At 43.9% G+C, this 23,828-nt stretch overlaps 1 protein-coding gene across 1 annotated transcript in view; it reads left to right on the plus strand.

Annotated features, from left to right (window-relative positions):
- Positions 1-23,828, plus strand: part of LOC135873349 (disintegrin and metalloproteinase domain-containing protein 21-like) — a 105,493-nt gene that overhangs the window by 45,078 nt on the left and 36,587 nt on the right. The window contains exons 2-3 of the mRNA XM_065397782.1: positions 19,720-19,809; positions 23,371-23,563. Coding sequence (XP_065253854.1) covers positions 19,720-19,809; positions 23,371-23,563 — 283 coding nt within the window. The remainder of the gene's footprint in view (positions 1-19,719; positions 19,810-23,370; positions 23,564-23,828) is intronic.

The raw sequence follows: 23,828 nt of genomic DNA on the forward strand, positions 1-23,828 counted from the left end.
GGGAACTGGGACTGTTTAGTCTGCAGAAGAGAAGAATGAGGGGGGATTTGATAGCTGCTTTCAACTACCTGAAAGGGGGTTCCAAAGAAGATGGATCTAGACTGTTCTCAATGGTAGCAGATGACAGAACAAGGAGTAATGGTCTCAAGTTGCAGTGGGGGAGGTGTAGGTTGGATATTAGGAAGAACTTTTTCACTAGGAGGGTGGTGAAGCACTGGAATGGGTTACCTAGGGAGATGGTGGAATGTCCTTCCTTAGAGGTTTTTAAGGTCAGGTTTGACAAAGCCCTGGCTGGGATGATGTAGTTGGGGATTGGTCCTGCTTTGGACTAGATGACCACCTGAGGTCCCTTCCAACCCTGATATTCTATGATTCTATGAAGTGCCTTGATTTATTCGGTAGAAAAGCGTTCTCCTCAGGCACACTACAATTTTGTATTGCCAACTACTAGGCCCTCACAGCGAAATACAATTACATAAATTACTTGAGCTGAATGACTTTATTGAAAAGATGCCAGAAGCACATTGTGACTCATTCAAGGCCATTATCCAGGAGGGTCAATTAGTAGCTAAGACATCACTGCAATCTGCCCTCAATGTGGCCAACATGGCAGCTAGATCCATCTCCTTTGTGGGTATGAAGCTCTTTGCCAAGAAGATTGATGCCTCCCTTCACACCCTGAAAGACTCCAGGGCTACCCTGCGGTCATTGGGTATCTCTGCACCGAGACAAAAGAGATTACTTAGTCCCCAATCCCAGCACAGACCACAGACCTCTCAGTACCAAACTCAGTGCCACTAAGAGCTGCAAAGAAAGAAAGGGAAATTCCCTAAACACAAACCACCTGGCCCACAACCTTCATTGCAGCTCTCTACGTCTAAGCACCACTTCTGATGGGCAGGTCAAGGCACTGTTAGACCACTCCCCTCAATTGACACAGCCGATCATTGTTCCACACCCATTTGTCCACCGATTGGCAGCATTCTGCAGTGCCCGGGAACACATAACATCGGATTGATGTGTCCTACCGATCATTCTAACCGGGTACTCCATCCATTTTACCTACCTACCCCCTCCAGAACTCCCTTCCCAGTCCCTCTTCAGGGACCCTTCTCATGAGCGCTTACTACAACAGGAGATAGATCGCCACCTCCAGTTAAGAGCCATAGAACCAGTACCTCTTTTTCCTACTACCACATGGGAGCTGAACCTTGTATTGAAAAGACTGATGAGGCCCACCTTTGAACCCATGGCCACCTGTTCACTAACATACCTATCCATGAAAAGGGCCATCCTGGAAGCAATTACATCAGCCAGGAGAACAGGAGAGATAGCAGCTCTGATGGTGCATCTTCCCTACACAATATTTTTTCCGGACAAGATTACGCTGAGACTGCACCAAAACGCATGCACTTTTGGGCAGGTAAGAGTTTAATTTGTGGGTCTCTATGCTGAAATGTAAAGATATGCTCCCAGAATAGGCTAGGCAGGAATTCTCCTTGCTAGTGGATAAGGGAAAATTGATTTCGAATGTCTCAGTGCAAGCTTCTCTGAATGTAGCTGAGTTGGTTGCCAGGTCCATGGCTTCAGCGGAGGCCATGCATAAGAATTCCTGGTTGTGGTCCTTGTGGCCCCCACGGGAGGTCAAACAAACTATGCAGGATCTGCCCTTCAAAGAATCTTAGTTCTTTTCAGAGCAGGCTGATGCTAAGCCCCATGGGTTACAGGACTCAAGGGCAACATTCAAGTTGTACACTCCAGCTCCTTCCAGGAAGCACTTCAGGCCTCAACAACCCCTCCGGTATTCTGCTTGCACTCTCCAACAAGACCTGCAGAGAAAGAAGTTTTAACTGTAAATCACCTCCTCCTCCTACCTCTGCTTCAATGCCAGTTCCCAGGATGCCAGACCCACCCTCTTTTTCCTTTATTTGCAAACTGCCTTTCCTATTTCCTCAGTGCTTGGTCCCATATCACCATGCATCGTTGGGTGTTGAGCACGACAGAAGTGGAGTACACCCTACAAATTATTTCTACCCCACCTACTTACCCTCCCTTCCCGTCCCTCTTCAGGCACTCCACTTCTGGTCCAGAAGGTTCAATCTCTCCTTCAGGTAGGAGCCATAGAGGAGGTGCCACAAAATTTAAGAGGGAAGGTTTTCTACTCCCGTTATTTCCTAATCCCCAAAACCAAGAGAGGACTCACACCTATTTTACACCTGTCTCTGTTCAACAATTATCTAAAAAAAAAAAAGTTTCACATGGTAACCTTGACATGCATTATTCCCTCTCGGGGTGCTGGAGACCAGTACACCGTCCTCAGTTTAAGAGATGCCCACTTTCATGTATCGATATACCAAGAGCACAGAAAGTTCCTCATTACCAGTTCACAGTGCTTCCATTTGGCCTATCTGTAGCTCCTTGAGTGTTAACAGAACATGTCTTCATGGTAGAAGTGTTCTTTAGGAGACTAGGAGTGCAAGTCTACCTTTAAATGAATGACTGGCAAGTCAAGGGCTGTCCAAAGCTTCGGTTATATCCAGTGTTCATCTCATTCAGTCAGCCTTCAAGGCCTAAGGACTACTGATCAATGCGGACAAGTCTATCCTCTCTCTAGTAGAGAGGATAGAGTTTATAGGGGCTATGTTGGACTCTACCCAGGCCAAAGAGTCGAGATCTCAATCTATTGAATCTCTCATGAGATTCCTCGAGATTCATTGAATCACAACAGCCGAAAACTGTATGAGGCTGTTAGAAAATATAGCCTTGTACAGTTATGTAGTACCACATGGGAGGTGGCACCTCAGACCCCTTCAGCTGTGGTTGGCCTCAATGTACTCTCCAAGCTGTCTGCATCTGGATCCTGTGCTTATGGTACCTTCACAGGTTCTAATTTTGCTGAATTAGTGGTTGAATCCTCTCAAGATTTGTGTGGGCGTTCCCCTCCTCTGCCTTCAACCGTTGGTGATTCTGGTCTCAGATGTGTCGGCTCTAGGGTGGGGAGCTCACCTGGGGCCACTCCGAACTCAGAGTCTTTAGTCCTCAATAGAGCTTTCTCTTCATATCAATGTCAGATAGTTCAAAGTGATTTGTCTTGCCTGTCAGGCTTCCCTACCTCATGCCAGGGGGAGAAACCTGTTTGTCCTTATGGACAACATCATAGCTATGTTTTACCTCAACAGGCAGGGAGGAACTCAGTCATCCCTCCTGTGTCAGGAAGCAGTTCAACTATGGGAATTTTGCATAGCTCTTTCAGTCAACCTCGAGGCCTCTTACCTTCCAGGGGTGCAGAATAAGTTAGCAGATTTTATGAGCAGGTCTTTCTCCAGTCACCACAAATGGTCTCTTCACCTGGATATAGCTATGTGCATTTTCCAGCAGTGGGGGACACCACAAATTGACCTATTTATGAACAAATACAACAGAAAATGTCTCCAATTCTTCTCTCTAAAAGGTCATAGCCTAGGTTACATCACAAATGCCTTCTTGCTATCCTGGGACGGGAAAGCTTTACTATGTTTTTCCCCCACTCCCACTCCCACACAGAGTGCTACTAAAGATCAAGGGGGCCCATACCTGGGTTATATTAATAATCCCAGCATGGTCCCACCCAACACTGGTTCTCAACTCTACTGGAGCTATCAGTGGCAACTCCAATCTCACTCTCGTTGCACCTGGATTTGATCTCCCAGGACCATGGTCAGTTGCTCCACCTGAACCTGCAATTCCTTCATGTAATGGCCTAGAGGCTCCATCCCAAAGAGCAGGCTTGTTTGGAGCAAGTTTGCCAGGTCTTACTAGGTTGCAGAAAGCCCTCCACCAGGGCCACTACCTGTCAAAATCGAAGAGGTTCTCTATCTGGGTTTGTCAAACTGGAGTCTCGCTGACGCATGTGTCCATCCAACAAATACTTGACTATCTGCTGCACCTGAAACAGCAAGCCACGTTCACCACAGCAGACGCACAAGTGGTGCTGCCGGCACCATTCTTTTTCTTTAGGATTCAGCTGCTGACAAGCCACATTGGCTTGTATCAATTCAGCGGGTATCAATTCAGAAGGTCATGGCATGTGGGTAGAGGGACTGCAGGGACCCCCTTTTCTCCTCTCTTTATTCTCGCTGACCATCATCAATGCAGATAGTAAGGTCCACAAGGGCATCTAGGCCCTATGGCCCTATGTATCTCTACATGGACCAGTTCATCTTTAATTTGTTCCTGCAAGCCCCACTGCAATTAGTACAGGTGTGCTGCTTCATTCCACTCTGTATCCACTGTGAGGTGGTGGAAGTGTGCTGCGCAGGATGCCACTGTGCCTTGCCCCTGCTGGAGTCTCCTCAGGGTGGCCTCAGCTGTTCAAACTCAGTGCGGGTCATCAAAGATGGCTGATATTGACTGCAGAAAATCTTCCCAGTTTGACAGTACCAGGCTATGGCCTTCTGGCAGAGGGAACAAAAGAATGTAAGAATGGCAATACTAGGTTGACCAAAGGTCCATCTAGCCCAGTATCATGGCCAGGTCGTGCACAGCCAGACCTAATGATCAGAGCCAGAGTCCACACTCACGAGCCAGGAGTCAAAAGTCAGCTGTGTCAGGATACTGGAAGGTCAGAAGCAGGAGACAAACTTAAGATCAGAACCATGAGTCAGGCCATGTCAGGATATCTGGGGCTCGGAGGAAGGAGATCAACTGAAGATCAGAACCATGAATCAGATGCCACGAAATCAAGCTGGGGGAGCAGGAAGCACAAGGTGCACAGTCCAGAACAGGGAGGGGCCCAGTTGTTCAGACACCTTCCTCTTCTTGCTGCTGGCTTCAGTAAGGCCAGCAGGCCCATCAGCTGTTTCAGGACTCTGCCAATAGGACCTCAGGGGCAGAGCTTCAAACTGGGACTGGGCTTCATGGGCCCTAGGTAAGCAGTTGGCAGCAGGCTGCTGGGTGGAGGATGGAGTTTGGCTTCACCCTGTGGACTCAAATTCAAGACCCATGAGTCATGACATGCAGCTAGTTCTTTAGGTGTTTGTTTATAAAAAAAAACAAAACAAAAGATCATCCTCTGTTCCACTTGATGATGATGATGATGATGATGATACCCCACCTTCTTCTTCAGCTTCTTCTACATGTGCCAAAGAAGGAATTATTAAATGGCAAAAAATGCATTAATGTGGAGATAAGGTTGGGACAGAATACAACATGGTTTTACAAAAGGTAGATTGTGCCAAACCAACCTAATATCCTTCTTTGAGAAGGTAACAGATTTTCTAGGCAAAGGAAATGTAGTGGATCTAATTTACCTCGATTTCAGTAAGGCATTTGATACAGTTCCACATGGGGAATTATTAGCTAAATTGGAAAAGATGGGGATCAATATGAAAATTGAAAGGTGGATAAGGAACTGGTTAAAGGGGAGACTACAACGGGTCGTACTGAAAGGTGAACTGTCAAGCTGGAGGGAGGTTACTAGTGGAGTTCCTCAGGGATCGGTTTTGGGACCAATCTTATTTAATCTTTTTATTACTGACCTTGGCACAAAAAGTGGGAATGTGCTAATAAAGTTTGCGGATGACACAAAGCTGGGAGGTATTGCCAATACAGAGAAGGACTGGGATATCCTACAGGAAGATCTGGATGACTTTGTAAACTGGAGTAATAGTAATAGGATGAAATTTAATCGTGAAAACTGCAAGGTCATGCATTTATGGATTAATAAAAAGAATTATTGTTATAAGCTGGGGACGCATCAGTTGGAAATAACAGAGGAGGAGAAGGACCTTGGAATATTGGTTGATCACAGGATGACTATGAGCCGCCAATGTGATATGGCCATGAAAAAAGCTAATGCGGTCTTGGGATGCATCAGGCGAGGTATTTCCAGTAGAGATAAGGAGGTGTTAGTACCGTTATACAAGGCACTGGTCAGACCTCATCTGGAATACTGTGTGCAGTTCTGGTCTCCCATGTTTAAGAAGCATGAATTCAAACTGGAACAGGTACAGAAAAGGGCTACTAGGATGATCTGAGGAATGGAAAACCTGTCTTATAAAAGGAGACTCAAAGAGCTTGGCTTGTTTAGCCTAACCAAAAGAAGGCTGAGGGGAGATATGATTGCTCTCTATAAATATATCAGAGGGATAAATACCAGGGAGGGAGAGGAATTATTTAAGTTCAGTACCAATGTGGACACCAGAACAAATGGATATAAACTGGCCATCAGGAAGTTTAGATTTGAAATTAGACAAAAGATTCTAACCATCAGAGGAGTGAAGTTCTGGAACAGCCTTCCAAGGGAAGCAGTGGGGGCAAAAGACATATCTGGCTTCAAGACTAAGCTTGATAAGTTTATGGAGGGGATGGTATAATGGGATAGTCTAATTTTGGCAATTAATTGGTCTTTGACTATTAGCGGTAAATATGCCCAATGGCCTGTGATGGGATGTTAGATGGAGTGGGATCTGAGTTGCTACAGAGAATTCTTTCCTGGGTGTCTGGCTGGTGAGACTTGCCCACATGCTCAGGGTTTAGCTGATCACCATATTTGGGGTTGGGAAAGAATTTTCCTCCAGGGAAGATTGGCAGAGGCCCTGGGGGGTTTTCGCCTTCCTCTGCAGCGTGGGGCATGGGTCACTTGCTGGAGGATTCTCTGCACCTTGAAGTCTTTAAACCATGATTTGAGGACTTCAGTGGCTCAGACATAGGTTTGATACAGGAGTAGGTGGGTGAGATTCTCCTGCCCTATGCTGCTGTATACACATGTAGGCAACAGCTTACTGGAGGGTCACATGTTACTTTGTTTATGTAGCCCAAGGTGTATGCTGAGTTGGGCCCTTTCTGCCTTCTACTCACCTCCAGCTGTGACTCCTGCCTTGGCTTCAGCCAGGCTTCCCCAGCCATGCCCCATGTTGACCCACTCTACTTCTCCAATGTGGTCCTCTCCCTGACATGCCCTGCCCCCTACCAGGACATGTCCAAACAGAATGCCCCCTTATGGAATGTGAGTATGCGCAGGTATGGAGAGCAGAACAAGGACCCATTAAAATAATGGTCCCTGTATAGATCAATGGGACAAAAGTACAAGGTCTGTTGGACTTTCTACCAGGGCTAAGGCAGCTTCTATGGTTTTTCCCCAAACACGTTCCCCTTGTGGAAATTTGTAGAGCAACAACCTGGACTTCAATGCATACTTTCACTAAGTACTACTCATTAGACTTAGAGTCTATATCAGATGCAAAGTGTAGTATGGCTGTTCTGCAATAATTGTTCATTTAGGACTCCATATCCCACCATTTTGGGTTACAGTTACTGCTTGTTCATCTATCCCATGAGTGGGAGTATGCAGAGGCCCCGCAAAGAAATAATTAGATTACTTTTGTGTAACTGGAGTTCTTTGAGATGGACTCTGCATATGGATACTCCCCGCCCATCTTTCCCCATTTCCTTGGAATCCTACTTACCAAGGGACCTGGGATGTCGGGGGAAGGAACTGAGGTGGCTGGAGAGCCACACCCTTTTATACCCTTACCATCTTGGGTTCCACCGATCAGAGCATCCCATGAGTGTGAATATGCAGAGTCCATCTCGAAGAACTCTGATTACAGGTAAATAACCTTCATTTTTCTAAGATTACCTTTCATAGGCCCTTGCTAGGACATCTCTCTCCCCCCCATCCCCCAGTTCTCCAAAGGCACAATGTCTGGTTCTTTCTGACCATTCTTCTCCCTCCTAGCCCCTGCTGGGAGAGAGGATATTCCTTTCAAAACAGCTTTGTCTATCATCATGTTAGAAACAGGATGCAGAAGAAAGAATTTCTCACTTGGGAATTTTTTTCTGTGAACCAAGTCCAAAACTACACATCCCCCACACTTCAGTTACTGACTAACCTAAGCTGAAGTTATAGTTTTGCTAAACTTTGACTGGAGAATAACGGAGAGGAGTCAGTGGAAAAAGTTGGAAAATTCTTTACTACTACTGGTAGGCTCTAAGTTGATTTACATATAGAGGAAGACTACCGATCTGGTCTGTACTGATGGAATCAGTCTGCAGGAAAGAATGACCCAGGTATGGAACTCTATTTTTAAACGGGGATTTATTATAAAATCAAAAGTATTTTAATTCATTTAAATTTTAACTTGTTGACCAGAGAATATTCCACTGAAAATGTAATACAGGTTGATTTGGTGCTACAGTATATACATTTTTAATGATCAGTGTTATTCCTGAGCCAAGCATAGTTAGTCTGATTTTATATCTAAGTGCATAGAATGGAGACCAACTGACTATGTTGTGTGTTAGAGAAGTTCATTTAATTTTAAATCAGATCTTCAAATTTTATCTGGGTGAATGGCTTGAAGGTAATACACGTTTCTGCTTCAAGAAGAATGTTGTTTGGGTTGCAAAGTCAAGCACTTAAAAATTAGGAAAATGCCACATTTAAGATTCCCATTATATCTTTGTGCATCCATCTTGAGTGCTGAATGAAGCTATTAGTTCCATTTTCTATTGTTTGAATTTGTCTAGCTTCAATTTCCAGCCATTGGATTTTGATATATTGACAGATTAAAGTGCTCTCTAGTATTAGATATTTTCTCGCTGTGCAGGCGGATATTGTGCACAGAGTTCAGTAACTGCTCCAGAGGATTCTATTTCGACACAATAAGAAAACCAGGAAAAACATGCCTTCTTAACATACCAGAAAAGAAAATATTTGGAACACAGACGTGTGGTAATGGTAAACTAGAAGATGAGGAGGAATGTGACTGTGGTATGGATGAGGTTAGTAATTAAATACTTTAGCTTCATGCACATTTTACAGAAGTATTGTTAAGATTGGTTTATCCAACTTCAAAACTACTCCGTGAGACATATGGTTTTACGATGGAAGTGCTGTTCATGGTTCCATAGTTAAGACTAAAAGTTGAGTTTTGCATTTAAAATAGGATTCAACTATTTTTTTATTATGTATGAAGAACACATCTTATGCACATCAAAATTACAGCTTTGAGTACAAAGGAAATTACTCCTTGAGTACACAATAAATTATGAGGATATTTAAAAAAAAACAGGAATACATTTCCCCCTTCTGTTTAATTAATCCATAAACTCAGGGACCACACCGTATGACTGGAGAATTGCTTAATATAGTACCTATTTTTAAGAAAGGGAAAAAAGCGATCCAGGAAATTACAGGCCTGTTAGAATGACCTCAATTGTATGCAAGATCTTGTAACAAATTTTGATAGTGAAAGTAGTTAAGTACATAGAGGTAAACAGCAATTAGGGTAAAATACAACATGGTTTTATAAAAGTTAGATCATGCCAGAGCAACCTGATCTCTTTCTTTGTGAAGATTACTGATTTTTTAAGACAAAGGAAGTGCAGTAGATCAAATCGATCTGGATTTCAGTAATGCATTTTATACAGTTACACATGAGAAATTATTAGTTAAATTGGAGAAGATGGGGATTAATATGAGAATTCAAAGGTGGATAAGGAACTGGTGAAAGGGGAGACTGCAACACATCATATTGAAAGGGTAGCCGTCAGGCTAGAGGGAGGCTACTGGTGGAGTTCCTCGGGGATCGGTCTTGGGGCCAATCTGATTTAACATTTTTATTGGCACAAAAAGTGGAAGTGTGCTAATAAAATTCACAGCTGACACAGTCAGGAGGCCAATATGGAGGAGGATCAGAATATCATACAAGAAGATCTTGATCACCTTGAAAATGGACTAACAGAAATGGGATGAAATTTAATAGTGCAAAGTGCAAGGTCATGCACTTGAGGACTAAGAATAAGATTTTTTTTAAAAAGCTGGGGACTTATCAGTTGGAAACAAAGGAGGAGAAAGTCTTGGGGTGTATTGGTTGATCACAGGATGACTATGAGCCGCCAATGTGATTCATCTGTGAAAGGCTAATGCATTCCTAGGATGCATCAGGTGAGGTGTTTCCTGTAGAGATAGGGAAGTGTTAGTACCATTATACAAGGCACTGGTGAGACCTCATCTGGAATATTGTGTGCAGTTCTGGTCTCCCATTTTAAAGAAAGATGAAATCAAACTGAAACAAGTGCAGAGAAGGACTATTCGGATGATCAGAAGAATGGAAAACCTACCTTATGAGAAGAGACTGAAAGAGCTTAGCCTAACCAAGAGAAGGCTAACAAAGAGATGGCTTAACCAAGAGAAGGCCTAACCAAAGCCTAACCAAGAGCAGGCTTAGCCTAACCAAGAGAAGGCTGAGAGAAGATTTCATTGCTCTCTATAAATCCATAAGAGGGATAAATAGAGGGATAAAGAGGGAGAGGAGTCATTTAATTTAATTTAAGCACCAATGTGGACACAAGAACAAATGGATATAACTGTCCATCAACAAGTTTAGGCTTGAAATGAGATGGTGGTTTCTTACCATCAGTGGAGTGAAGTTCTGGAACATCCTTTCAAAGGGAACAGTGGGGGCAAAAAACCTAACTGGTTTCAAGATTGAGCTTGATATGTTTATGGAGGGGGATGGTATGATGAGACTGTCTACAATGGAATGTAGCCAATCTGTGACTGAAAGTAGCAAATATCTCTAACAGCCCATGATGAGACAAAGATAGGGAGGTATCTGAGTTACTACAGAGAATACTTTCCCTGGTGTCTGGCTGTTTGGTTTTCTGCAATGCTAAAGGTCCAAATGACCTCCATATTTGTGGTCAGGAAGGAATTTCCCCCCAAGTCAGATTGGCAGAGACTCGGGGTAGGGGGAATTTGCCTTCCTTTGCAGCATGGGGTATGGGGCATTTGCAGATTTAAACTAGAGGAAATGGTGGATTCTCTGTAACTTTAAGTCTTTAAATCATGATTTGAGGACTTCAGTAACTCAACCAGAGGTTATGGGTCTATTACAAGAGTGGGTGGGCAAGGTTCTGTGTCCTGCAATGTACGTCCAGACTAGATGATCATGATGGTCCTTTTTGGCCTTAAAGTGTATCAGTTTGAGCCCAGTACTGATCATAAGGTCTACAACTTCCATTCAAATCAACAGAAGTCATGTATAATGAGGCACCACTTTGAGTGCATTTCTTGTGTGAATTCTACTGTATGTATTACTTGCCTACAAACAGGATGAAGCCCTTTGTGTACAAACCTAGCCCTATCTTCCATGGCCACAGAGAGCCCTTTTGCAAGAGGCCTGTGTTCTTCCACTGGTAAAGGGAGGGTGCAACAGATGTGGGGGGATTGTACAAAGGGTGTGCAACGCACAACCCCCCTGCAATCTTTACTTCAGCCATTGGGATGTAGCTTTTGTGGAACAAAGAACTGGAAGTCATTGAGTCCAGTCCCCTGCTATCGCAGGCAATCCCTTCATATAATCCTATCAAGTTCCATCTTAAAACTAGTTAGTTTGCCCCCTACTACTCCTACTGGAAAGCTGTTCCAGAACCTCACGCCTCTGATAGTTACTTCTAATTTCCAGCCTGATTTTATTTATGGCCAGTTCATTGTCCTGGGTAGGCTGGCTTCTTTCCTTTTTATGTATCTTCAGAACGCATGCCAGACTTACTCGGTCGTAGTGTTTAAATTTGATTTCCTAACACTTGTGTTAATGTCAACGCTCAAGTCTTGTATGCAGTAGTCAAGTCTGGAGAAAGACTGATGGGTTAGCCATGCACATAGAGGGAACTGATAGTTTTTTCTTCTGCTTCTTCCTCTTACCCCACTAGTGGCACTAAACCTGGACCCCAGCAGGAGTGGTCAGAAGTACTGGACCCTTACTTCTTTTTTGAATGCTGTCCCTGTGGGTGCTCCACTTCAGGTGTTGGTGCATCCCAGCACCATCGATCAAAGATTTATGGTAGCAATGTCCATGCGCTAGGCTGTCCTCAGCTGAAGATGGAGCTCTGGGGCAGTGTTCGTCACTCTCAACAAACCTTTAGAAAAATAAGTTTCAGTAGTCATTTAAAAAGTTATAGTTAGTGCTGGTGCTAGTTTTCATTAAAAAAAAACATTTACTTTTCCCAGTTTTACCCTCCCCGTAGTTTCCCCGCACTGGGGTTGCATAACCATTAGAGATGCCTGGCTCCCCAGGCTTTAAGCGATGCTGCTCTTTCCGTGGAGCAATGCCCATTTCTGACAGGCACTCTTTGTGTGTCCAAGGTCTCAGGGAGGTGCATATCCCGCAAAAACGCGCCTACTGCAGTAATCTGAAATAAGAGCCCGGCGTGACCAGGATCTCTGCTTTAAAATGATACTGATGGAGAAATCTCTCCAACCAGAGGCAGACCAATGGACCTCTTGGCAGGGACAGGAGACATGCCTTCCTCTAAAAGACTGAGGAAGAGGGCACAGTTGTCTCCGCAGAGAGCACCACAGAAACATAGGCGGTCTCTCCCCATTGGCACCGATGGTACCGACATCAGAACCACCACAAAATCTACTGCAACAGAGCGATTTGTCTGTCTTGTTGGCACTGCAGTCCCTACTATTTGGTACTGAGGGCTCTCCTGTAAGTTATAGAGGAGATCCCCTACTTCTTATAACGCTGTACACTCGTCCAGTGAAGACGATGATGATGTGCAAGAACCATGCACTTTTTCACCACATCACTCATCACCAAAAGAGCGACGACCACCCTGGAGCCAGATGGAATCCAAATGCCCTTACAACCAGATAGCTCAACCGTGGTACGGACCGCTGTGGATGTATCCACTAATAGCCTTCCCAATGCAATGGGCCCAACCCTAGGCAATTTACCAGGGCCCCCGCTCCAGGCCACCCACGGCTCATAGAGGCGAGCTGATGTCTAATCCCACATCTCCCATCCTGCAGTCAATGGAGGCTCAGGATGTTGGGGATAACACAGAAACAGGCACAGATCGGGAAATGACATCTCCAGCTCACAAGTCTTCCTCCTCCCGAGATGAGGCAATTATGCCACCGCTGCCTATCTCGGTGAATGACTTCAAACAGTTTCAGGAACTGTTTAAGTGGGTTGTCCGAAGCCAGGACATCCCGTTGGAGGAAGTGCAGACAAACCGGCACAAGCTGGAACAAATTCTACAACCTTCATCTGCTTGCAAAAGCGCTCTGCCCATCAATGATGTGATTTTGAAACCAGCAGAGACAATCTGGCAGACACCAACCTCAATTCTGCCGACATGCAAAAGGGCGGATAAGAAGTATTCATCCCCGCCAAAGGGGTGGACTTCCTCTTCTCACACCCACCCCACAACTCCTTGGTGGTCAACGCAGCTAATCAACGTGGCAAACAACAACAGTTTAGATCGACTGAACAAGATAAGGAACACAAGAGGCTCGATCTCTTCAGGCAAAAAGCTTACTCCTCGGCGACATTTCAATTCCAAGTCACCAACTATTCAGTCTTGTTGGCTAAATATGATTATGATAACTATGGCAAACTTAGCTCATTCACGGTGGCGCTCCCCAAGGAGAAATGATCACAATTTCAGGCCATTGTAAATGAGGGTCAACTCATAGCTGTCTCAGAACAATGGTTGCACTCTTCACTCGAATCCAGAGAAACTCTACCTTCAAGTGTAGCTCCTGTATGGTTCGATTGTGGCGAACTAGCCTGCTTGGAACAAGTTAAACACATATTACTAAACAGCAGGAAAGTGACCATGCATAATAACTTCCTTCAAACATGGAAAAGATTCCCTGCCTGGCGTGAAGAAAAATATGCGACAGCCTCCACAGCGTTACTACCATTAGTGTCGGAATACCTACTGGAGCTGAAACGTTCGGGTTTAGCAATGAGCTCAATCAAAGTCTATCTTGCGGTCATTTCAGCATTACATCATGAGATTGATGGGACCTCGATCTTCTCACACTCCATTACTAAACACTTCCTCACGGGTCTCCAGAACATTTACCCAGAAATTCGCCAACCTTCTTCGGCCTGAGACTTCAATCTGGTATTGAAGTGCCTCACCAGACTGCCATTTGAACCATTAGCCACCTGTTTCCTCCTACATTTATCCATGGAAGTGGCCTTTTTGGTTCCTATTACTTAGGCCAATCCTCCCTACACAATATTCCTCAAAGACAAGGTCATGCTACGTCCGCACTCAAACTTTTTACCAAAGGTAACATCATGCTTTCGTGTGAACCAACCAATCCATCTTCCTATGTTCTGTCACAAGCCTCATGGGACTCCAACAGAGACTGGCTTCCATTCATTGGATGTCAGACATGCGTTATCATTTTACCTGGAAAAGACCAAATCTTTCTGGAAATCTTCTAGATTTTTTGTTTCCACTACCGAGTGTCTGAAAGGCTGCGCAATATCCACTCAGAGACTGTCTAAATGGATTTCCATGTGCATTCAACATTGCTATCGTATTCTGAACACGGACCCCCCTATGCACATGAGTGCATTCCATATGATCAGTGTCTACCTCGATAGTATTCCTCAATAATGTTTTGATATTAGAGATTTGTAGGGTGGCCACTTAGGCTTCTGTCCACACATTCATTGAGCACTATGCAATCACTCAAGACTCCAGGGCTGATGCCATAGTTGGCCTAACCGTACTCACCTCTATGACTCAAATGAACCCGAAGTCTTTCCTGCCTTCTCAGGGGCACTGCTCTACAGTCCCCTGAAGTGGAGCACCCACAGGAACAGCACTCAAAGAAGAAGAGAGGATTACTCACCTTGTGCTATAACTGAGGTTCTTCAAGATGTGTGTCCCTATGGGTGCTCCAATACCCACTCTCCTCCTCTCTACTTTGGAGTTTGCAGTAAGGATTCTGCGGTAGAGAAGGAACTGCAGGGTTCAGGTCGTGCATGCGCTAGATACAGCACCAATGGCACTGCAAGACGCCTACTGCACACGCGCGACCCCCGTGGATACTGCTACCGTAAATCTCTGATCAGATGTCAGTGCATTCCAGCGCCATTGAAGTGGAGCACCTCCAGGGACACACATCTCAAAGAACCTCAATAACTGCACAAGGTAAGTAACCCTCTCTTCTGATGCAAACGACTATTATTCTGAACATAGGGCACTGGCCCTCTCAATGAAAGTCAATCCTGATCTGAGAAGGTCCCTTATATCATGAGTGAAACTTTTCACCCAAGAGTCTCCATCAGTGAATGTGATCAACCAGCACAGTTACATTGTCAGAGCTGAGTGGTTACCAGAGGACGAGTTGACAAAAGTAAGGCCTGTAGAACTTGCTGCTGGACTCAGCCAAAGGGAATCCACTCTGCAATTGTGAACCTGATGGGCTCTTGAATCTTGTTCCCCTGCCTGCTGATCTTGTTTCTCTGAACCAAACTATACTGCCCCTAATTTCAGCAAACCATGGTACTTCAGGAATGCCTTGTGATATGCTTGTCCACCCAGAAATCTTTCTGTTTCTGACTGAGATATTGTTCACACACTCATTTTACAATCCATGTCCAGCTCCTTATAACTACTCTGGATACCATAGCAAAGAGGTTGAATTCTGGCTTTAAGTGCAAAGTGGAACTCAACCTAAATTATGACATCATTGCCAGCACCCCCATAATAGATGTGTTGTACTAATTTAGATGGAATATATGAGTCCAAAGAGTCAAAGTTGTTAACATAACCCAGTCACTGTCCAACATTAACCAGTGTTAAACAAGGTTTGGTATACAGATACCACAACCTACTTAGTATCATGGCAAGCACCCCAAATCCATTTGACCTATTATTAAAGATGCAGAAGAAAAGGAAAAACAGTTCAAGCATTTGAAATGTAAGGTCTTAAAAAAGGCTTTTATTTTAACAATATCCCTTATTCTTTTTCCTTAACTGGACAGAGATTTTAGAAGGGAAAAAAACCTCATTTGGCAGTGTTTTAGAGGTGTCAAAGATGGTAATAACTATTCTTTAGATGGTGTCAAAGAGGAAGGTCAGTTGAAATGGGCTGGAACTGTTGTTTTAGCATTTTTTCTTGAAGTCTGATCCTGACAAACCAAGACAATCACACAAAACAAGATAGAAAAGAACAGCAAAGATAGAAAATGCAACTTCTATTTCTGGTGCTGACCCTTACTTACAACCTTATTATGGGAGAAATACAGGCACAGCACACGGGCTTATCAGCCACTCTGAGACCTGACAAACTTGTACCAACATTGGGCTGTTTAGGGCATTGTTTTTAGCTGCCTTTCTGCTCACAGGCTTACAGCCATGTTGCAAAATATACAGTCTTGGCCAGCTAAGCCAGGCTGTTATTAAACAGAAGGAAAAAGAAGAGCAATGGAAAAGAGAAGAAACAAGGTGGGAAAGGAAGAGGGCAAGCTGGGGAAGATTAGGGGTGGGAGTGGAGAAAGATGAAGTATCACATCCGAGCTGGGGTTCAGGATTTAGCCAGAGCATGTGGAGGTGGCAGTGCCCTTCTGGGTTCCTTTCTGTGGCCTACGTTGGTCAGTGGTATCAGTAAAACCCTCTTTGTTTAATTTAATTCACTCAGTCTCCATCTTACATCTTTTCTTAAACAATTTCATATAACAGGTCATTGTGACAATTTATAAACCTTCACTTTCTTTAGGACTTATTTCCCCTTTCGTGAACAGCTGACATGTATCCTCTGGTACTATTCTCTTCTTGGTTCTTTTAGACTTAGAGTTAAAAGGGTTTAGTCTTTTCTTCCTGGGAACTGGAAAACCAAGAGATACACTCTTGTTTGTGGTAATTATTATACAGCATCACTTCAAAGCCTAACTCACTTAAGGCTTGTCTGTACTTGAAATGCAAGAGTGCCACATCTGCAGCACTGCAGTTCTGTCTACATCATGGTGTTGTTTACACCAGGAATGATTTCAGCTTAAATACGTCACACAGGGGTGTGGATTTTTCACACACTTGAGTGACTTAGCTGGATCAACCCAACTTTTTAGTGTAGACTAGGTCTTACACCATCATACACCATGATCTACTTACGTGGGAAGCTTCTGGGGCTAGGGACATCAAGCTCAGCTTTCTTCAGCCTCTTCAGGTTCCCTTCTCAGAACTCTACTAACGTTTCCTCACTTAGCCCATTCTCCAGGCAAGTCTAGCCTGTGACTGTCCTGTCACAATTACTAGATCTCCCTCTTTCAAGATCCACTTTCCAACTGTCACCTTGACCAACCCCTCCCGGGGTTCAACAGCTTGGGTAACTTCACTGGGGTCAGTGTGACATCAGTGCTAACTCAACCAAGCCCCACCCATTGTCTGCAGCTAATTTGCATGCCACCGTTCTATTGGTTATAATGACTCTGGTATGAGGAGTGACTGTACACATGTAGCTTTCTTGGCCAAATTCACGGCTCTTTAAACATTATGTGGCTGCATACTAGCTTGAACATCAGTGCTTAAAAGGCTCCCCACCTTAAAAGGTTGCCTTGGCACCACTCCCATTTTGGCAACACAGCCAGGAGAACTAAGGCAGAAGTACAGGGGGTGCCCTTAAACCATGGAGACATTGGGACTCAGGGACTATGCTATCCCCACACCTAATATCACATAGTACCAGTCTCACTAACATAACCCTGCAAGCCAGTAAGTCAATTACAAATTCAGTGTTGTGTCAGAATCACAAGTACACTTTGGTTTCTTTGTGCTACTCTAGTGTATTGGTGAAACTAGGTTTAAAAGTTTATATTAAAATAAAACTATTTAATTTTGTTTTCACATATCTTAAAATCATTAGAAACATCACATATATCTGTGGTACTTATGTGACCCACGTCACTGTAATGACTAGCACCTCTCCATCTTTTTAAACATAAGAACAGCCGTACCGGGTCAGACCAAAGGTCCATCTAGCCCAGTATCCTGTCTATCGACAGTGGCCAATGCCAGGTGCCCCAGAGGGAGTGGACCAACAGGCAATGATCAAGTGATCTCTCTCCTGCCATCCATCTCCATCCTCTGACAAAGAGAGGCTAGGGACACCATTCCTTACCCATCCTGGCTAATAGTCATTAATGGACTTAACTACCATGAATTTATCCAGTTCTCTTTTAAATGCTGTTATAGTCCTAGCCTTCACAACCTCCTCAGGTAAGGAGTTCCACAAGTTGACTGTGCGCTGCGTGAAGAAGAACTTCCTTGTATTTGTTTTAAACCTGCTGCCCATTAATTTCATTTGATGACCCCTAGTTCTTGTATTATGGGAATAAATAAATAACTTTTCCTTATCCACTTTCTCCATATCACTCATGATTTTATATACCTCTATCATATCCCCCCTTAGTCTCCTCTTTTCCAAGCTGAAGAGTCCTAGCCTCTTTAATCTCTCCTCATATGGGACCCGTTCCAAACCCCTAATCATTTTAGTTGCCCTTTTCTGAACCTTTTCTAGTGCCAGTATATCTTTTTTTAGATGAGGAGACCACGTCTGTACGCAGTATTCGAGATGTGGGCGTACCATCGATTTATATAAGGGCAATAATATATTCTCAGTCTTATTCTCTATCCCCTTTTTAATGATCCCTAACATCCTGTTTGCTTTTTTGACCGCCTCTGCACACTACACGGACATCTTCAGAGAATTATCCACAATGACTCCAAGATCTTTTTCCTGACTTGTTGTAGCTAAATTAGCCCCCATCATATTGTATGTATAGTTGGGGTTATTTTTCCCAATGTGCATTACTTTACATTTATCCACATTAAATTTCATTTACCATTTTGTTGCCCAATCACTTAGTTTTGTGAGATCTTTTTGAAGTTCATCACAGTCTGCTTTGGTCTTAACTATCTTGAGCAGTTTAGTATCATCTGCAAACTTTGCCACCTCACTGTTTACCCCTTTCTCCAGATCATTTATAAATAAGTTGAATAGGATTGGTCCGAGGACTGACCCTTGGGGAACACCACTAGTTACCCCTCTCCATTCTGAGAATTTACCATTAATTCCTACCCTTTGTTCCCGGTCTTTTAACCAGTTCTCAATCCATGAAAGGACCTTCCCTTTTATCCCATTTAATGTATTTATACTCAAACACACCTGTGAGATAGTATTTCTCTATTGCCCCATTTTTACAGATAGGGGACTGAGGAAGAGAAAAACTTAGTGACTTGTCCAAGCTCCAGCAGAGCAGGGAATTGAACCCAGTGTCCTTTGTCCCAGGCTGCTGGACCATCCTTCCTCTCTTGGTAGCATTCTCTTTGGAGTCTTTGTGTAGCAGAAATAGCAAATAATAAGAATAATACTTTATAAAAATGCTGTGTAATTAGAACTATGGTTAGGTTGACCATATTTCCCAAAGGGAAAACGGGACACCATGTCGGGCTATCCTGAGCCGCCTCCTCCACCCTCCCCACACTGAGCTGACCCCAGACGCTCATCTGGGCCCTGCCTGCCCCCTGCATGAGTCTATGGCTGGAGCTAGCATTGTTGCTCGCTCGAGCTCTGCCTCCTCCCCTGTGTGAGGCTGGCATCACCACTTACCCACTCCTGCACATTCCTCTGCACCCCACTTTTTTGACAAAAGAGGGCATTTGTCCTGTTTGTTGGCAAGAGCAAACGGGAAAAATGCCCACTTTTGCCAAAAAGGTTGAGTCAGCTGGGACAGGGCTTAGAAAAGGGACTGCCCTGGCCAAAACAGGGCATATTTTGAGAAATGGGAGTTTGTCTCTCAAATTCATTGAGTTTTGTTACCATTTATTGTTTGATTTCAAAGGGTAAGAGTGGTGTTATTACAGGAGAGTCCCACAACAGATTTTTAAGGTGAGGTGCCATTCATTTTGTACTTGAAGGTGTGCCTACGGAGTGGTTGTTGCCTATCCAATTGTACAATAAAGCCAGGTGCTGCCTGTATTTCTGGACTTTGCTGCAAAAACTGTCAGGTAAGAAAAACATATAGTAGGTTTTGTATTTAATGGTAAACTGAATGTTTAATTACTTTCTTTTAAAGTTAACACCAGTGGCAATGCTATTCATTTTCACAGTTTCCTTCTCAAGTACTAGATCTGCTAATCCCATGTAGATGTGTTGGGATTAGAGCTGGGCAACTTGTTTTTAGAAAATAGTTGCCTAACCCAAAACTATTCGCTGCTTCATGTAGAGTTCAATGAATGATTTTGACCAAACCAAAATATCGAAATGTTTCAATGATGTTCAAATCAAATGTTTTTGTTTTGACTTTAGGTATTTTGACAAAAGCAAAGGAGGAAAAATTTGCAAAATTCTGGGGATAGGGCTCCCTTATAACTATTAGCCCAATGGCTAGGATCCTCTCCTGGGATGTGGGAAGCTGATATACAATTCCCCCCCTTTGGCTGATGTGGAGAAGGGACTTAAACTTGGGTTTCCTATATTACAGGAGAGTGCCCTAGCCACTGGGATATGGGGTGTCAGTGTATCTCAATGTCACCTGTTGAAGCTGTTCCATTTTTAATAAATAATTAAGTAGTCATTGGAGTAGGGACTTGAACTTGGGTCCCCTATATCCTAGGTAAATGCCCAAACTACAAGCCTAGAGAATCATTCTCACTTTCCTTCCTAGGCCCAATAACTCTCCATTATCATTATGCATGACTGAATAATCATTGGGCCAGGGAAAGCTTGAGAATGATTCTATAACCTGGCAGTTATGGCACTCACCTAAGATAGCAGCTAAACCTGTGAGTGACAGACTGGTGAGAGGGTGAAAGGACCTGCCCATCAACATCCTCTCCAGAATGTTCTGCCTCCATTGGCAGTGCATGTTACCAAGCCCTATCGGAATGTCTACTCCGCTTTTGGGAGTGAGCCTCCCAGCCTAGGTCATCAGACTTGTGCTAGCAGTGTGTGCTCTAGCGTGCTGTGTAGACAGTGCTTTGATATTGCGTCTTGGGCTGGAGCTCAGACTCCAAACCTGGGGTGGGTGGAGTGGGCTTGAGAGCACAAGTTCCAGCCTGAGTCAAAATGTCAAAGCACCGTCTGCACAGCTAAAAATAGTGCACTAGCACAAGTTCTGCTAGCACAGGTCTGTGGACCTTGGCTGGGAAGCTCGCTCCCAAATGCTGTGTAGACATACCCTATGTGACTTCAAAACATCCCCAAATTGATATTTCCCCCAATATTATCTTCCTACACGGACTTCCAATTTCTCTCTATTGTCCTTCTCTTCCTTCATCGTCATTCTTGGCTTCCTGCCATAGCCTGGAGCACCTTTATTTCCAGAGTCATCTGAGCCTGAGAAGAAAAGGAGAGCCAAGTCTCCATCTCCCAGTACAAGGCATCTTTATTTAGATGGAAAGAAGTTCTTCTGCTCCCTCTGGAGATCTCTCTGAGATTCCTCAGATCAACTGGAGAAGACATAGTTGACAGCCAGGCTCCCAACTAAGGGTTCTGCAATAAAGGATAAAGTCACCTCCTCTAGACTCTAGAAAAGCCTATGTCAATAGCAGAGAGTTCTTGTGCTATCACTGATGCAATAAATGTGATATCTGCTGCCACAGGATCCAGTACAGTAGCAGAAAGTGCTTCCATTCAGTCCACCCTATAGATCAGTATCTTAACTGGTCAGGAAATACGGGACTCAGCAGAGAAGCTCCCTGGGATTGGAGAAAATCTCTCTACCATCCTTTCAGACCTTTACTTCTGTTTTCATGAGTAGGAGCCCTCTCAGAGCAATCCAGCTTCATCACACCACCCGATCCTTCCACCCCAGTTGCTCAGGAAAACTGGGGAAACATTCCAAATGATATTTATGATAGTTGTGTAGTGTTGGGCACACGGATAGGCCTTTTCCTCCCAGTGCCCAGTTATTCAGAAATATTTGCCACAAGGCTGCATTTACTCAAAGATTCATGGAATCCTCTAGAATCAACATAGGAGGATGCATCCAGACTCTACTTTCAGGTCACAGATAAAACAAAACACATTCTTAGAGATCTACTTTGCTACCCCAGACCTGTCTTTCTTTCTGACAACAGAAATCTCAGCCTCTCTGATTTCTCCTTGTGGGTGTCCAGCCATCAGCTCAAGCTCAACATAGCTACGACAGAACTCTTCAGCTGTTTCTCTCCAGCCCCTCCACGCCCTCCCCACTACCTCCTTTCTTGATCACTGGACAATACCATCATGTCTGTCCCTTAGGCCTGTAACCTGGGTGCCATCTTTGGCTTAGAGCTCTGTCTAGGACCTCAAATCCAGGCAGTTTGTAAACCTTGCCAATTCTTTCTGTATAACATATCTAAGATATGGCCTTTCTTTTCCAATCACATACCTAAAACTCATCCTTGTTTCCATCATCTCAATTCGATTACTGCAACATCCTTTTCTCTGGTCTTGACAAATGCAATCTTTGCCCACTCATATTCTTTCAGAGTGCTGCTGCAAATTTCGTTTTCCTAGTCTGTCACTTTGATCATGTCACCTGCCTCTTTGCTTCCCTCCACTGACTCCCTCTTCTCTATCACATTTGTCTTCACCTAATTGTCTTTACCTTCAAGGCCCTTCATGGCCAATCCCCACCATATCATCTCTTGTTTGCTATTGAGCGCTCAACGCTCAACTCCAATCTACCCATGATGCCAGCCTCCATTACCCACTTGTTAAATTTTCAAACAAGGACTTTCATGCTTTCTCCCATGCTGCCCCTCATGTTTGGGAGGAGCTCTCCATAAACATTGATTAAAACTAAGCAATTACCCTCCAAAACCCATCTCAAAACTCTCCTTTTCCTTAATGCCTACCAAAAATTGACAGTAGTTAGGCCGCTGGTGAGCTGATACCACTGCCTAGCTAGCTGTCTAATACTGTCAAACTGTTTCCTTGTATGCTCCCACATCTATCTGTATCCATCATTTGTCTCTTGTCTTATACTTGGGTTCTGGCTCTTTGGGGCAGGACTGTCTTGTTCTGTGTTTGTACAGCACCAAGCAAAATGGGGTCTGGTTCCTTGACTACGGCTCCTAAGTGCTACAGTAATACCACTTGTACTAAGTGCTCATTCTGGAGAGGATATAGATAGGTGGTTCCCATCCCACTCTCCCCAGTGACTGAAAGATCCAGCTTCTGAACACTGTGGGTGAAGTGTCCCCAGCTCTAGTCTCAGCAGACTCAACATGGAAAAAAATGAGTAGATGGGCAAAAACTATTTTTCCTTTCTTCATTGTTATTGATTAAAAGCATGAAAAGTTGATCATCATTTGGGAGTGGAAAAGAATCACACATTTTAAATATTGGAATTAGAGTGCACTCCTTAATAAACAGCACAAGGAGTATTTATGTTGCATCTTCCTCTTATCTTATCTGTGTTAAAATAAATGGCAAAGAAACTGCAGGTGGTTTTTTTTCTTACCTGTTAGATGTTTGGGGACTTCTAAAACAAACATATTTTAAGAAGGTAAATGGTGGCTCATGAAGTAGGCCTCCAGAGAGAAATCACATCCAGATCCTTGTATTCTTATTTTTAACAGTTTCATAGACAAGGGAAAATATGCAGAGAAAGTATTGGTGAGTGTGACCTTCCTGAGTACTGCAATGGGACTTCAGACTGGTGCCCAGAGGATGTATTTAAGCAAGATGGAACTCCATGCGGTGACAATGACTGTTGTTTCCAAGGGAGATGCCGTAACCACGAGAGACAGTGCAAAGCTGTATTTGGCAAAGGCAAGACCTGCATTATTATTTAGAAAAACACATAGCCACATCAATTAACTCTTATGAAATTGGCCAGTTCTTAAATGATACCTAATACCAAGAGGGCAAACAGACTTTTTTGGCCAGGGGGCTCTGCACAAAGGAAAGAGAGTTTGTGTGCCTGCTGAGAGTGGCTGCAGTCTTGGTTGATCCTGCCTCACATCTGCTAGGAATCTGTCCTTCTCCCTGAGCTTCCCCGTCTAATCAGTGGATTTTGCATATCACGCCTACAGAT

This window comes from Emys orbicularis, chromosome 1 (assembly GCF_028017835.1).
Source record: "Emys orbicularis isolate rEmyOrb1 chromosome 1, rEmyOrb1.hap1, whole genome shotgun sequence".
In the NCBI taxonomy this organism is placed as follows: Eukaryota; Metazoa; Chordata; order Testudines; family Emydidae; genus Emys; species Emys orbicularis.